Source organism: Leucopleurus acutus (genome assembly GCF_964270905.1).
Source record: "Leucopleurus acutus genome assembly, chromosome: 9".
Lineage (NCBI taxonomy): Eukaryota > Metazoa > Chordata > Mammalia > Artiodactyla > Delphinidae > Leucopleurus > Leucopleurus acutus.
Window position 1 is genome coordinate 30,810,173 of NC_139144.1, and position 17,971 is coordinate 30,828,143.

At 36.7% G+C, this 17,971-nt stretch overlaps 1 protein-coding gene across 1 annotated transcript in view; it reads right to left on the reverse strand.

Moving 5' to 3' along the window:
- Window positions 1–1,967: 1,967 nt before the first annotated feature.
- Window positions 1,968–17,971, reverse strand: part of SEMA3D (semaphorin 3D) — a 177,083-nt gene continuing 161,079 nt past the window's right edge. Inside the window, exons 17-18 of the mRNA XM_082846434.1 lie at window positions 9,313–9,452; window positions 1,968–2,535 (exon numbers count right to left, since the gene is read on the reverse strand). Coding sequence (XP_082702560.1) covers window positions 2,110–2,535; window positions 9,313–9,452 — 566 coding nt within the window. The 3' untranslated portion in view covers window positions 1,968–2,109. The remainder of the gene's footprint in view (window positions 2,536–9,312; window positions 9,453–17,971) is intronic.

Sequence of the window (17,971 nt, forward strand, 5' to 3'; positions counted from 1 at the left end):
CCTGGAACATTTTGAGCCCGCAAATCAAGTTACAAACACTCTTGTTAGCAGTCTGATCTTGCTACAACTATTCTTATGAATTACTTTTTAATAGAGTGATTTGTTCTGGTTCACTTAAAAAAAAAAAAACAACTATCTTCCTTAAGTTTTCCTTACAGTAAAACATCTACACATATTTATGAGTATCATATCAAAAGGCGACTTAACCTCATAGATCAGTGTGACTACTTTGAGTAGGTAAACAATGCAAACACAATGAATGTAAGATAGAACGTTTTGAGCGTAAAGCCAGTCACAGACGTGATACTGAACTGTAATAAGTTGCCCTATAATCACAGGGTTCTCACAGGCTTTTATTTTCAAGACACGTAGAATGCATGAGAAACGAGCTATGTCTGCTATTTAGTTTTCTGAAAAGCTGCCTTCCATGTGAGGAAGTGACTAATTTTTCATTTCACACCAAAAACGGCATGAAAAGGCAAAACAGAAGAAGGCTAAGGGTTTTGTGTTATACGAAGGAAAGGTGAGTCCTTCTTAAACAGGCAGGAAACATTCCATACATATTCAGAGGAAAGGACACATTGGAAACATTTGCAAGTGCTAACAAAATGTGAAAAAATGTTTATGTTAATGTTGTGAGTTTGTTTTCTTTACATGCAGTAGGCTTATTTATTATTAAATTACTAAAACAATGCTACTTGAATTACAGCATATAATCTCAGAAATGCAAAAAGATTGTGTGAAGAAAAGATGTCAAAGAGTTAATTTAACCCTTTCCGTTGTCAAAATTTTTGCATTTGTTCTGTTATTCAACAAATATATAGTATTACCACTCCCCACCACTGTTGTCTACCTAATTCTATCTCTCTATATATGTATATATTGTTTTTTCCTATTCACTCAAATAAAATCTAATAATCCAATATTTGGGAGAGCATAAGGCAGTAAATAGAAATAATTTATAGAGCATGATGCATTTTTAGAAAAAAAGAGGAAGTACATACTGAAATCCCATTGGTTGTAAATAAATTTGTATTCATTTTTCCCATGATCCTTTAGAAAATTTACTTTTCCTCAGACTTTTGCTAGCAGTTTGTTATAATCTAGAGGTTTTTTTTTTTAACAGATGGATTACAAATTGGCAGCTACTTATATTCCAGTGAGTAAAGCTACAGTACATTTCACGCACTGTATTTGTGATTGTTCTTCCTTTTTATGGGGATGTGAGTTTTCCCCAAAGCCAGAATTTATGGCTGTCTTTCTTTCTTTCTCTTAACAAATCCCAGCTGTGTGCTTTCCCATTAGGATGCAGTATACATCATGATGTTTCCCTTATTTTATTAAAATGCTTTCCCATATCCTATTAAAATATTTATTAAGCATTCTGTCCCTGTAAAGCTCAGCATATATTCTAAAGACACATAACTGAGCACCACCTTCTCTCTGTGAACCTGTTATCCTGACAAGTCATAAGGAATCCTGGGAGGAACATTTATGCTCTTCAGTAAATCAATGCTCCAGGACACTAAATGTAACCCCTGGAGTCTGAAAGGAGTAATGCACCTCTCCAAATTCCTAAACCATGCACCAAGAGTGAATGGTTCACTGGGAAAGTTCCTGTTGATAATGTGAGCTGTATCTTATGTCTTCCCTCCAGTCCGACCACCAGGTAGCCAGTTCTAGAGTGGAATGATGTATCTGTTCATAAGAACATATAGCACAATTGCATGGTCAACTCCGTGCTTAAAGGCCATGCAAGGGAAATAAAACACCTTATTACAATGTCAAATTTGACACTTTCTTAGCTCATTTATGTAACATAATAAATTCAAAAACTCAGAGTGTAAAACATTTACAAATGTAAAGCCCCTCTTTTGAGATAATTCTGATACTTTGCAGGTATAAGTTTAGTTCTTGGAAAATTGGTTCAGATGAATGGTTTGCCCTTGCTAATGCCATGTCCACCAGATACAGTCTTATTCAGATTACTGTTCTTGTGCTTTAGCAAAACTCCATGGAAAGCTCTTATGAGTTAACGTAAGGATGAATAAAACAGAAGACAGTATTTTTGCAGGTGAAGAATTCTTTTTCTTTAAATTAAATAGAAAACTATGTAGCCACAGCTCTAGGAAGCTCTTCTAGGTCTCTGTGATGTCTTCGATTTCGTTTCTTCTTCATTTCCTGCATGTGCTTCCACTTTGGGCCGCCCTTGTTTCGCTGTCTCCGCTTCTCCCTGTGCCACATCTGTTCGCAGTACTGGTCGAGGCTGAAGTTTGGGCTGCTAAGGATTTGGATATAGTCTTTGTATCTCAGCCGTGACTCAGCCAACAGATCCTTGACCCGCCCCTCCTCGTGCTCTGCCCTCTGGGTATTTTCCATCTGTTCATTCTCAATGACATTCAAAGTCAGCTTCACTATGGTGTGGATAAAAGTGTGCTCCTGTGCTTTGCAGTAATACATCCCAGAGTCCTTCTTCTGCAGACTTCGAATCAGTAGCCCGTATTCTGTTTTGATGATCCTTTCATCGGGTTTCAACTGCAGAATTGGAAAAATGTAGGCAATAAATGAGAAACAGAGAGGGCTATGAGCAAAGGCAAAGAGGCTACATAGTTTTACTTAGATGAACCTAAAAGATACAATCCCTGTCTCTCTGTCATTAAGCATAGTATTGTCAGCCATAGTCGAAGAGAGTGACTAAACTCTCTTTCAACTAAAGTAACAGCCCCCAAAGATGTATGGTTGCATCTTATTACATCTAACTTAGCCTTTGGAATATAGTTTTTCTTCCAGTCTACAGATAGCAATAAAAAGCTGTGAAAGTTAATGAAGTAAACCTGGAAACTATCAACTGACCATCTTTACAAAGATTTCAGATACTAATTGGTGTACTAAGAGCACCAATTTGTTTCTGAATTTCAGAGCTAGAATGTGACTCTGACAGTCATTGTGCAGAAAAAGAGCTTTAGTGCACACTACTACCTGTAATGTAGAAGAGAGCAGTTATTCCAAAAGGAATTTAATGTTTGCTAGATATTGCCAAATAAATGATCTGAGCAGCTTATGGAAACTGTAAGTGGTGACTTGTTAAAAGTCAAGTGGAAAGGCATGGAGGATACAGCCTTTTGGATGTCAGGTCTGTACTGAATAGGACCATATAGTCAGAAGTTTAGCAACATTTAAAGCTGAATTTCTCTTTTTACTGTGGATTGAATTTTGATACTTTATGTCTGTGTGATACTTTAGACTATGTCATTTGTGGAAATATTTGCCATACCTCGGTATACTGTAACATGGTAATGTGATTTCAAGTGTGAGAAAGCTCAATGAACAAAAAGAACCTCCACTGAAATGTGACGCTCTTTGCCCTTTGAAGCAGTAGTACTGAAAGACAATTCAAACATTTAAGCTTGCCTGGCCTCCAATCTGGTGTGAATAGAGAACCTATCTTCAATAAACTACAGGCATGTTTACCGACACAAGAGCCCTGTTTAATGTGGAGTATTGTTGAGCGGCTCAGCATTAAGTAGAATAACAACAAAGAAGTCTGGAAGATTTCCCAGTTTACACATCTGCCCCTGTATTGTAGACTTAGAGTTGATGGAAATCAAGGAGGCATAAAGACGGCTAAATTAAATTTATTCACAGTGGGTGGACTATACTTTGCATCTTTATGTGAAAAATATGTAGGAAAAATCCCTCCAATTCTGGAAATATGAGAAAAGGCAAAGAAACATCTCTGGCTACCAGCCCAGTTAACTAACAAGTATATGGCCAACCACCTTCTATGCCAGAGAAGTGCAGCTGGCGGGGTACCACACAAGGCCAAAGGCAGGTCACAGCTCAGATCCCTGGTTAATGAGGCTGAATGGTCTCCAGCCCTGCCCTTGCGCTACAACGAATCCACACCATCAGGGGTTTGTTTGTTTCCCTTACTTTGCCCATTTGGTGAATTGGTGTGTAGTAGATTTTTTTTTTTTTCTAATGGATTTATCAAAGGCCCACATATTTTTAAATGCTACTGTAATACAAACTAATGTTGAAGTAACTTACATTCTCAGAAACTATAGGAATCTGATGCCAAAAATAAAAGGGAATTTGAATTGGTAGAGCTCTAAAGGATCAGTCTTAAACAATCATATCAATCTCAAATGTAACACATACTACATCTCTTCCTTTAAATAATTTTATTGTAGGAATTGTTGTTTTTTCATTTAAATATATCTTAGAACGTGAAATTGAAACTCTGACTCCACAGCCCACGTTCTGGTCCCTATCTGCTCTGCTTCCTATGACTACTCATTTATCTTCCCCAATTGGTGTCCCATTTATCAAGTTGGTGACACAGCGTACGGTGTATTTGGGGTGTTAAAAGTAAAGCTCTCTGAAGGTTGAGTGTGAAGTATTATTAGCAGCATCATAGACTGCTGCCATATTGCTGGAGAGGTGACGTTCTGAAGCCTTTACTTCTGTAGTTCTTTAACGGAAAATGGCCTGTGGTTACCAGCATGATGACCAAAGTGCGTGACTTCCGTTCCGTTTCATCTCTGGATGTTCTTTCCTAGCTGGTATTCTTGCTAATGTTTAAACTGCGTTTAACGTGGCTTTTAGAGACTGTCACAGCTCTGAGTCACTAGTTTTTATTGTTCTTTTTAAGCTTCTGACAGGAAGGAATGATGACTTTGTGACTTCACACATACTGTGCAACACTTCATCATTATTTTTGCTATTCTCTTTTTGTGTCCCATTTATGTTATTCTACTCTGAAGTCTGGCCCCCTTCTCTCCTTTCCAGTCTACTTCTGTCCCTAACAGGACTCAGGGTTTCATAAACACCTGACATTTCATTACTCCATCGTGGTCCTTCACCTTTCCTTTCTTTGATGGAATGCTTACTTTTTCCTTTGGTTTTTGACCTACAGATAAAAAGTTTGCTTTAATGAATTTCTTTCTGGATTTATTAGATCAGAAAGTCTATTAGATCATTTAAGTGATTTTTTTCTCTTCCTAAAATTTCAAAACTATGCCTTTCATGAAATGGTATCTCTAATAAAACACATTTTGAATTGATGTATTTTCATAGGATTTTTGCAGTCTAGAGATAGAAACCTGTGACCCAGAAATTAAGTGGTTGATTAACATTTGCCTACTTTACATTCCCATTCTCTGTAGTGCTTTCATTCCGTGCTGGAATAGGACGCATTATGCAGACTGCATCTCGACAGTGAAATGTCAGCACAGTCAATTTAGAAAATTCAGCTCCTCTACAAAGAGATAATGTAATCTCTGACCAGTGATTTAAATTCATGGAATGTTCTTCACTCTAGAAGTGATAAGTAAAAACTGCTCAGCCTTACATATCAAAACCATGCTTGAACCGGGCTCAACTATCCATTTGCTTAATGTGAGCAAGGATAATATATTTGGCATTATTCAATGTAGATCTTCAGTGAAGGGCAATTCATTTGAAGTGAAAAGAGAAACATGGTAAGGGACAAAGGACAGTTAGGTACTAAACAGCAGGTAAAGGTCAGTGACTTCCTTCTCTGATAATAGCAGCCTAATGGTAATTCCTCTGCATATAATTCACCTTTCAGGTCTTTCATAGCGAAAGCACTGCACGTGTCTTGGAAGTGACTAGGGATTCAAGAATATCTCCCTTCTTCAACAAACATAGGAGATGACTTATTTAAAAATAGTGCTGAGGCAACTGGCTCATTATTTAAAGGAAAAAAAAATCGAATGAATACATAACTCACTCCTAGATTAACTAATATCTTTAATTAAATGTAAATATAAAATGTAAACTGTAATTGTAAAAATAAAATCATAAAATGACTAGAAAATATATATTTGCTGTTTCATTGGGGAAGGAAATTCTAAGCACAAGTGAGAAATATAGATATAAATCAATAGATTTGTCTATATAAAACATAAAACTTGTGTGTGTTAGGGACACAAAAATTTTTAGAGATAGAAAACAATAAAAAGTTACATATAATACGCATAACATTAAAATGATAATATCTATAATATAAAGGGGTTTGTTAAAATAATTTTTAAATGAATATATCAACATAAACCAAGCAAATGATACGTAAGGCAATTTACCAATATGGTGATTTTGATGAGAAATTAGCAATATGCAGTTGTTTATCCAAAGCTGTAAGATAATTAAAGTCTTTAACTCACTTATTTTACATTTAAGAATTTGTCCTAAGAAAATAGACGAGCAGAGAAAGAGTTAGCTAAAGGAAAGTTGATTGCTTTTTTAAGAGGTTACGTGAACTTAATAAAACATGGAACATCTGTGGATGACTGTCATCAGGATGGCAGGGATGTGGGACAGGAAACATGGTATTAAAATTGAATGGCAGGGGAAAATGCTTATAGTGTAATGGTAAGTAGGAAAAAAAAAAAAAGGTGGAATAGACGTCAGAATAGTGTTTGTGCTTATCTACACTTAGTGGTCTCATAGTTGTTTATTTTCAAAACCATTTATATTGCTTTTATAATAAAAGCAACAAAAATAAAACGAAGACCTACAGATAGAAAAATACAAATATTTGAAGATGTTTTTAAAATGTTTTAAAAATCCACAGAAAAAATACTATCACAAATGGTATAAGGTACTGCCTCTTTTATTTATTCAGATCTCAGAAGTTCAACAGAAGCTTGGGGACCGATTAACTTGCTAGTTACAGCACAAACATCATCAATTTCAAGAACAGCTTTATAAGAAAGTCAGTGAATAACTGACTCATGACCTCCCCAACAGCACCCAACTGTGAAACAACTCAGTAAGGAAATGTTCTCCTCCTGGCAGAGAATAACCTGGTGACAGCGTCTGTGCCACAGGAGATCCTGGGCCTTCCCTCAGGCTTTTTTTTTTTTTTTTTTTTCTTTTTTTGAGTGGAGGAAAGATTTCAAACTGTGACCTTCTTGGTAAAGAGCAGAGGGTATCCTGCTGGGAAAAATGCTTCAAATCTAGTCTGGATTTTGCCCCTTTCCTCAGTTCAGGAAGCAGTACTGCATATCCTGGACAATGTATAACTATTTACAAAGGTAGATGAAAATACCAGTTGAAACATTACAGCTAAAATATTTTAAAGTATAAATCAATAAATACGCTATTTCTGCTCCATTGAAATTTATGGAGCATGCTACCACCATGACTGTCTGATATACTTAAAACATACATTAAAGTAATGTATAGCATTTTCAGGAAACATGAAAGATGTGAGTGCAAACATGCATAGGCAAACGTACATCTCTATAACTGGGAGAGTACCCCAAGCAGAGTTCCACATTTTTTAAAAGTCAGATTAAATTTGTCATGGAGAAAAAAAAAATCATTAAAAAATTATATTTAAATGAAATTATCAAACTTTATTAACTATAAAATTAAAAATAGTCATTGGGGATATTCAAAAGTAAAATACTGCAATATATCTAAAAGAAAATCTGCATGTTACAAAAATTCAGATAATGTCCTTGCAATATTTCATGGATAAATAATAAATGCTTTATATCTTGAAATTAAATCACCTCTGTGTCAGGTAAAACTTCAGTGTATTGGTAAACAGTGAGACTCTTAAAATAAATATTTAGTATAAATATGGATATGCCATATTCTTAGAACTTATGGATGTTAGGAACAATGAAGAATCAAGTTTTACCAGAGAAATCTGAAATAAAGAAGGAAGTTATTCCCATAATATTAAGTATGTGAAGGGTCAATATTTTGATAGAGAAATTATTCTCAGATGAAGAGAATGATAATTTCTTAATGTAACAGTGGAACGTATCTTTACATTAATCACTTATGATAAAATTTGGTTCTTTGACTCCAAGGTTTCTCAGCCTTAGCACAACTGACATTTGGGTGAGATGGATGGTCATCTATTGTGAGGTATTGTGCATTGCAGGATGGTAGCATCATCCTTGACCTCGACCCACTAGATGCCAGTAGCATCCTCCGTCCACCCAGTCGTGACAACCAAAAATGTCTCCAGGTATCGCTAAATGTGAATACCTTGGGAGCAAAACTACCTGAGGTTGAGAACCACTATTACACAGTAATGTTTGACCGATTACATATACTATTTAAATGTTTATAGACCTCACAAGGAGGCTGATATTTTAGAGAACATCTGGTCCACCTGCTTATATGGCAGAGAAACTGAGTGCTAGAGGAGTCACCACCTGCTTACGAACCCTCAGCAGTCAGGGTGAACACATCATCAGTGCTCTTTCGTATTTCACGCGTCCTCCCAGTAGAGAGTGCCTGCAATTTTATATGCATACTTTAACACTTGTGAGTAATCCTCTGCTTTGAAATACACATTCTTGTATATGTTTTCTCATTTAATTTTGACAGTAACTTTTGCATTGATTTTATTTACCTTAGAAAATTCCAGCCCACAGTCCTCAGTAATATTACCAAAGAATCATTAGTCAACGCATCTAATTCTGAGCCTGTGTTCGCGCCATTACCATTACAGTGTCCTTAGTTTAATATTGGGGCTTTTAGAAATCTAGATTGAGTATCACTGGTTTCTCATAGGCATTAGAATAGAAATATAAAAATTCTGTCATTTAACCTTTGTTACATGACATTTGAATAATACAGGATTTCTCAGACTACCCAAACTCATCTCATTAAATTCAGTAACATATATAACCTACATATCTCACAAAATCTTTGTGATATGTTTTAATCACATGTATGTGTTAGAAAAAAACAAACAGAAAAAAGTCAGAAGATGAGTAAAGCATCCATATTACTTTTCCCAATTACTTTTCCATATTACTTTTGATTTAATTTTAATACACTAGAGTGGAAAGGTACAGATGTCCAGATACTTATCCAACTTGCTCCTATGATATGATAAGACAGATATTTCCATTTCTGTACAAACTTGACATGTTTTATGATCTAAACTGAACACAGTGAGAGAGAGAATTTAGTCATTGTGCTTTTGTGAGGGGAAAGTCTTGTTCTTGGTCAGGGAATTATTCTAAAATATAGACCATCAATGAAAAATAAAATGTAGAAGAAGGATCCTGTATTTTTTAAATTCAATTTGCTTTTAAATGTATTTATTAACACATTTGCATTAAATTGGCCTATTCATATCTCAAAGGCATTGTTACCTTGGGTACTAGAGAGTATAAAATTTTATTTTCCTTGTTATGTAGTGATAAGAGCTCCACTTGGCACTAAAAGTTGAACATCTCCTCTCACAACCTAAACTTGATTTAAGTTTTACACTGTTTCCCTCAAGGTGAGCATTCTTTGATGACTATAACTTACCTCCTCTCGATATTCATCTCCTGACCGCTGGATATACCACTTAATAGATGCTTGTTGGGATTTAGGTATACATTCCAGAAAGGTTGAATTAAATTCAATGCCAAAAATCACCTTTTCATCAGCAGCTTCATGACTAATGCCTGGAAAGCAAACATGGAATAGGAGATTAACCTTGACACGATTTTAAAAGCAATGGGAAAATAGACTGATTTAGAACAGATGCCATGGAGGAAAGATTCATACACATTATTAAAGAGAAAGGAAATTCATGTTATAATGTTGTAACCTGAGAGTAGAATACTATCTAATAGATTGATTTTTAAAACTCTATCCCTGCACTGCAATTTTTACTTTTTCATCAATATATTAACTTTTTGCAATTTCTTTTTTTAAATAAGAATTCACAAGATCTAACTTTAAACACTGAGCCTCTCTGAGCTGAACTGAATAAACTTCAACATCTTTTAATGCTTTAATGCCTTTTAATTTATATAAAATATAACTAATTCTTCAGATATTTCTGAAGAGCAATTTATCTTACCTCTAAAGAGAAATTCTATTACGATTTGGTCCACAGAGCTGACCATATAACATATAACCATGTGTTATGACCATATGACATTTTGATCTCAGAAAAGTCAGTGCAGTGCTCTATACTTAATGAAACTCTATGATGATGCTAATAAGTTAGATGCTCTAATACTCAGAATCAGGACCTTATCTGTATTATCTACCAAAAAATGTTCTCTTTTATTCAAAGAGGGATATTATAGCCCAACATGCATTTGCTATAAGATAGTTAATGGGAGGCTAAAGGATCAGTGTCTCAGACACCTTTTTCTTGTAAATCAACTGCACCATCTGAAATACATTCCTTCCAGAGTAGCCAAAGGCTGTGTCCCATGTGTGATCTAAGATCTGTAGCTCAGATTTGATCAAATAAAAAATGACAGCTTCTCAGCCTGGCCCAAACATGCACTTTTTCATCGTATATTCACATGTCTCAATTCTGCAGATGGGCCTACTTAGCATTTTAGGCATAAACCAGAGTAAGGCTTAAGGGGCCTAAGTGAATCCTAAACCTAAGCACGCAGAATTATCAGCAAATGGCATGAATGCACATGCATCCAACAGTTAGGCTTCTTTTCAAGAAACTTCTTTTGAACTTATTTGTGTCTTACCAGCAGTGATTAAGTCAAACATGCTGACCCCATTATGAATTAACCTTACCTAACCTTCAAAATGTGTGGATTCCACTTGAAATCTGTAATCTATCCACTCTCTTCTGGCAATTTAACAGATTATAGCCACGATTTTCACAGCTAATAACTTCCTAATGTACAGGAAGATCACCAGTGCTGATCACGGAAGAGAAAGACACACATCACTTCATAGTAACAGATACCATTTTCCTGAGTAAAGGGAGTTCATGAACAAAGCAGGGAGGATGCAGGCTGATTGTTTAGGTGATGGGGCAAGGGCTCAGGAGAAACTCAATTAGACAGATTCAACCAAAGAATTGGTCAATTCAGTGAAAGATAAATTAGTGAAATCAACTGGAAAAGTGAAATAGTGAGCTGATTATAAGAAATCCATTTTCAAATCAGTAGAAACAGTGACCCTTTGAAACAAAGTTCATCCCTACATCAGTTTGACTGGAAATTAATTTGTTTCTTCCAATAATGTTTGTTTTATCTGTGAGTTTAAAATCTTCTATTTTTAAATTTAAACCTATATGTATGTATGTATATATACACACACACACATATATACATACAAACTATATATAAGGTCTGTTACTATCCATTTTTAAAAGTGCAAAAGTTGTATACAATAATGTTTTTAAATAGCAGAATAACTTCTCATTAAGTATAAAATAATTTTAAAGATAATGTTTTAATCTTCCAGATTGCAGGCAAAAATTTTTTTTCATAGAGAAATATCTGGAATATTTCTTTAGAATACACATATGACATGTCACTGAAGTCACTGCAGCAAGATTATATGTGTTTAACATTGTTAAACACAGTTCATCTACATGAATTACTGATTTTATATCATTAATAATCATGCAGTATCACAGTATATAACAATTAATGAACAAAGGAAGGAAGGAAGAAACAAAACAGCTATTTGCCAGTTATTCAAGACTTGACCGACTCAATGCAACACATATTTATGGTGGGTTATAAGCAAGTCATCTCCTTTCTTCTTTACCAGAAACAAGTGTTCAAATGTGACCCTTTCTCTCCCCTAAGATCGAAAACGCTTAGTTTGTAAATACCCTCATAATCTCTACTTTAATTCTCACAGTTGATTCTCTGTCTCTGGCTTCTCCTATTCCAATCAGTCACCAAACAGGTATAAATTACTTTTATTTTTAAAAACAATTTTTCTTAGTAATATGAAATAGCTCCTTAGCACCTATAGAGTGAACTCTAGACAATAACAAAGGGATCATCACAAACTTAACAAAACCTATGTGAATTCTTTCTGATTTTAATAATTGTTACTTCATCTACTTAGTAAAATTTGATTGTTTCCTTAAGGCACAGCTCAAGTGCTCTCCATCTGGGTATCCTTCCTTTTACCTATGCATTATGCAAAGATTCTTTCATGCCTACCATACTGGCATTGCTTTCAGTGCAGGAAATATACGGATGACTATGACAGGCAAATTCACCACCTTTATATTCCAGTGACAGAGACAAAATAATCAAGTGAATGAATAAATAAAGAATATAGTATCTGGCTGTGTTACACATTACAAGTAAAAATAAAGTAGCTTAGGGAATAATTAGGGTTAGAAGGGTATTTCAGGTAGGTTAGTCAGGAAGGGTGTCTCTGAGAAATTAACATTTCAATCCCGGGATTAAATGATGTGAAGATGGAGCCACGTGGACACCTGAAGTGAAGAGTTCTTCAGGTACAGAGGAAACAAATGCAAACAGGGCTGAGGCAGGAACCAGACTGGTGCTTTTGAAAAAGAGAAAGCCTGTGAGCAAGCTGTGCCACAGTGATGCGAGGGTCAGACAAGGTGTTAAAGCAGATCAGGTAGAATCTCGCAGGCCATGGTAAAGGCTGTGGAGTGTTTCCTAATTGCTCTAAGATGCTAGTGAAAGATTCTGAGTAAGGGAGTGACAAGATCTGATTAAAGGGTGGTTTTTTTTGGCTGCGTTGGGTCTTCATTACTGCGCACGGGCTTTCTCTAGTTGTGGCGAGCAGGGGCTACTCTTTGCTGCGGTGCGAGGGCTTCTCATTGCGGTGGCTTCTCTTGTTGCAGAGCACCGGCTCTAGGCACGCGGGCTTCAGTAGTTGTGGCACGCGGGCTCAAGAGTGCAGGCTCAGTAGTTGTGGTGCACGGGCTCAGTTGCTCCGTGGCATGTGGGATCTTCCTGGACCAGGGATCAAACCCGTGTCCCCTGCATTGGCAGGCGGATTCTTAAGCACTGCGCCACCAGGGAAGCCCCGTGACTGAAGTTTAGAAAGAGGTTACTCTGGCTACTGAGTGGGATCTAGACTGAAGGGAGGCAAGCTTGGAAGCAGGGAGACCAGTTTAGCAGCTACTGAAGAGTTCTGGTGGGTCTGGTTAGGATGGCATCTGTGGAGGTGATGAGAAGTGGCAGTTGTGACCACTGAGCCAAAGGTCTGTACTGAGAGGCTGGTGATAAGATGTAAAAGAGAGAGAAGCATAAAAAGATGACTCCTAGCTGCTTTTTTGACAAAGCAGTTGGGTGAGTGGTGGTGCTATTTCTTAATATGGGGACGTCTGCAGAGCAAATAGGTTTTAGAGAAGATGACAAGAATTCTTTCCCAGGTATAATTTGAGATTCTTACTCGGCACATGAGAGGGGCTCTTGAGCAGGCACAGAGCACACAAGTCGTGCTCACAGGCGAGAGTTCAGAACTGGACAATCAATCTGGGAGCCAAATTGCCTCTGACAGAGAATACTATGAACAATTATATGCCAACAAACTGGACAACCCAGAAGAAATGGGCATGTTTCTAGAAACATACAGCCTACCAAAACTGAATCAAAAGGAAACAGGCAATTTGAACAGACTGATCACTAGAAGTGAAATAGAATCTGAACTAATATAACTCCCTGCAAACAGAAGTCCAGGACCAGAAGGCTTCACTGGGGAATTCTACCAAACAATAAGAGAAGAAACTATACCAATCCTTCTCAAACTCTTCCAAAAGATTGAGGAAGAGGGAACACTCCCAAAGTCATTCTATGAAGCCACCATTACCCTGACACCAAAATGAGACAAAGACACTACCAAAAAAGAAAATTACAGGCCAGTATCTTTGATGAATATAGATGCAAAAATTCCCAACAAAGTATTAGCAAAGCAAATCCAACAACACGTAAAAAAGATCATACACCATTACCAAACTGGATTTATCCCAGGGTCACAAGGATGGTTCAACATATGCAAATCAATGTGATACACCAAATCAACAAAAGAAAGACAAAAACCACATGATCAACAGAACCACATCTCAACAGATGCAGAAAAAGCATTTGATAAAATTCAACATCCATTCATGATAAAAACTCTTATCAAGGTGAGTTTAGAGGGAACATACCTCAACATAACAAAAGCTATTTATGACAAACCAACAGCCAACATAACACTCAACAGTGAAAAGCTGAAAGCCTTCCTGCTGAAATCCAGACCAGACAAGGATGCCCACTCTCACCACTCCTGTTCAACATAGCACTGGAAGTCCTAGCCACAGCAAGCAGACAAGAAAAAGAAAGAAAAGTTATCCAGGTTGGAAGAGAAGAGGTAAAATTGTCATTGTATGCAGATGACATGATACTACATATAGAAAACCCTAAAGACTTCACACAAAAACTACTAGAATTGATAAACAAATTCAGCCAGGTAGCAGTATACAAGATCAACATACAGAAATTGGTTGCATCAGAAAGAGAAAGTGAAAAAAAAAAAAAAAAGAAAAAAAAATCCCTTTTAAAATCTCGTCCAAAAAAAATAAAATACTTAGGAATAAACCTGACCGAGGAGGTGAAAGACATATACGCTGAGAACTATAAAACACTTATAAAGGAAACTGAAGACGATTTAAAGAAATGGAAAAACATTCCATGCTCTTGGATTGGAAGAATTAATATTGTTAAAATGGCCATATTACACAAAGCAATCTACAGATTTAATGAGATCCCTTTTAAATTACCCCTGACATTTTTCACAGAACTAGAACCAATAATCCTAATATTTATATGGAACCTTAAAAGACCCAGAATTGCCAAAGCAATCCTGAGGAAAAAGAAGAAAGCAGGAGGCATAACCCTCCCAACCTTCAGACAATACTGCAAAGCTACAGTAATCAAAACAGCATAGTATTGTCATAAAAGCAGACATATGGATCAATGGAACAGAATAGAGAGCCTAGAAATAAACCCACACACGTATGGTCAATTAATCTTTTACAAAGGAGGCAAGAATATACACTGGAGAAAAGACAGTCTCTTCAGCAAGTGTTGTTGGGAATGTTGGACAGCCACTTGTAAATCAAGTGAAGTTAGAACACACCCTCACACTATACACAAAAATAAGCTCAAAATGGCTTAAAGACTTAAGTATAAGACACGAAACCATAACACTCCTAGAAGAGAATGTAGGCAAAATATTTCTCTGATATAAATTGTACCAATACTTTCTTAGGTCAGTCTACCAAGCCAATAGAAATAAAAGCAAAAATAAACAAATGGGACCTAATCAAACTTACAAACTTATAAACAAAACAAAAAGACAACCTACGAACTGGGAGAAGATATTTGTAAATGATGTGACCAACAAGGGCTTAATTTCCAAAATATACAAACAGCCCATACAACTCAATAACAAAAACAAACAAACCAAAAAAACAACCCAATCAAAAAGTGTGCAGATCTAAATAGACATTTCTCCAAAGAAGACGTACAGATGGCCAATAGGCACATGAAAAGATGCTCAACATTGCTAATTGTAGAAAAATTCAAATTGAAACTACAATGAGGTACCACCTAACAGCCGTCATGATGGCCATTATTAAAAAGTCTACAGGGCTTCCCTTGTGGCGCAGTGGTTGAGAGTCTACCTGCCGATGCAGGGGACACAGGTTCGTGTCCTGGTCCGGGAAGATCCCACATGCTGCGGAGCGGCTGGGCCCGTGAGCCATGGACGCTGATCCTGTGCGTCCAGAGCCTGTTGTTCCGCAATGGGAGAGGCCACAACAGTGAAAGGCCCGAGTACCGCAAAAAAAAAAAAAAAAAAAGTCTACAGATAACAAATGCGGGAGAGGCTGTAGAAAAAGGGCACCCTCCTGCACTGTTGGTGGGAATGTAAATTGGTACAGCCTCTATGGAGAACAGAATGGAGGTTCCTCAAAAAACTAAAAATAGAGTTGGCACATGATCCTATGGTCCCACTCCCGGCCATATATCTGGACAAAACTATAATTTGAAAAGATACACGCACCCCAATGTTCACAGCAGCACTATTTACAATAGCCAAGACATGGAAGCAACCTAAATGTCCATCGACAGATGAATGGATAAAGAAGATGTGGTGTATATATATAATGGAATAGTACTCAGCCATAAAAAGGTATGAAATAATGCCATTGGCAGCTACATGGATGGACCTAGAGATTATCATACTAAGCAAAGTAAGTCAGAAAGAGAAAGACAAATACCGTATGATATCACTTATATGTAGAATTTAAAATACGACAGAAATGAACTTATCTATGAAACAGAAACAGACACAGAGCACAGACTTGGGGTTGCTAAGGGGGAGGGGGAGGGGGAGGGCGACGGCAAAGGGATGGATTGAGAGTTTGGGATTAGCAGATGCAAATGATGATATACAGAATGGATAAACAGCAAGGTCCTATTGTATAGCACAGGGAACTATATTCAATATCCTGTAATAAACCATAATGGAAAAGAATATGAAAAAGAATAAATATGTATGTATAACTGAATCACCTTGCTGTACACCAGAAAGTAACACAACATTGTAAATCAACATTGTACTTCAATTAAAAAAAAAAAACTAAAAAAAAATTGCCTCTGATAGTATTGAAATGGATGGCGTTAAGGAGTGAATATACAGAGATTGGATGTTTAGATGGCAGGATGAAAAGGAAAGTTAAGAACACTCAGAAGGAGAAACCTGTAAGGTAAGAGAAAAACCAGAAGTTTTCCCTGTGGTGCCGTGAAGCAGAGGGGTGCTGGGGAGACCATCTCTGAAAACAAAAAGCCCTTATTTGTAGTGCTTGCCGATTTTCCTGGTGTAAACACTCCTGCCACGGCTGATTCAAGCCACCAGTGGTTTAAAACTCAGCTCACAAAATTCCTCCGTAATACACAGTCAGCTCTCATGGGGCCATAAGAGCTGGCTCCAGCACATCACTGCATGGAGCCTAGTGAAGAAAGTGTTCCACGGAGGAGGGAGCTAGAGAGTAAGTAAAACTGGGAACGGAAAAGTGGCCATTGGATTTGGCAAGGAGGAAACTGCTGGTGATCTTGACAAAAAATATATTGGGTTAGAGTGGTGATGATGAAAAGGAGATGTGCAATGGGCTATAACAAGAATGGGCTGTGATGAAGTGGACACAGTAATTGTGGGTGCCTTAGTAAGCAATGGTGTTTTATAAGTCCTTATAACATTTATCATTATATGACATGGCATATATTTTACTTGTTTTTATGTTTGTTGCCTGCTCCCTCCCCTAACACACATTTAAATGTCAGATCCATGAATGCACAGATTGTTTTCTTTTATGTTCATTAGCATATCCTCAGTACCTAAAATAGTCCCTTCTAATCTCATGTGCACATGTGAAAAACTGTGCATAGCACACAGTAATGATTGCTAAATAAAACACCATACATTACAGTGAGTCACCTACACATTAGAACAGGAAGACAAACGTACTATTCTGGACTAGAGTTTATTTTTCAGAAGAATGATACTATAAATTAGAAATAATTGTTTTGTTTTTAAAAAAGAAAACTCTGCCAGACCAGCAGTTATAGACTATGAAATCTGGGTTGTTTATTCAGTGGTAGGTGGTTACTAACAATATGATGATGGAAAGGCAGTTCATTTCTTCTTCCAGTTGTGTGTGTGTGTGTGTGTGTGTGTGTGTGTGTGTGCGTGTGCATATATTTTCTATCTGAAGGCAGAGCTTGGGAGTGGAAAGTAACTAAAGCTCTGGAATATATACTTCTACAGATTTTTTTCTCTGTTATCAGAGTCACTCAACAGACTTCCTCTCAATTCTCCACTCTGCCCTTCTCACACTCAGACTTTCAAGATCTTCCATTCTATGACATTTTCTCTGAACAGTACAGCCTCTGGTGACCTCTTTTTTTGCTAAACTCCCACATCACTAATTGTGCCTTATGACATTTCCCCAAAGAATTGTAAGTTCTCTAAGGAGCTTTTTCTCTCAAAGTAGATCCGGGACAATTACATGCACATGGAAGTCACTTAATAAATATTTACTGATTGAATGGATACACAAATTAATAAGTGAATACAAATAATGCACAGGCTACCTAAAATTTCTTTCTAGTAAGTCCAACACTTTTATCAAACTTTTCTAGGAGGGTCTCTTTGAGTTTACTCTAAATGT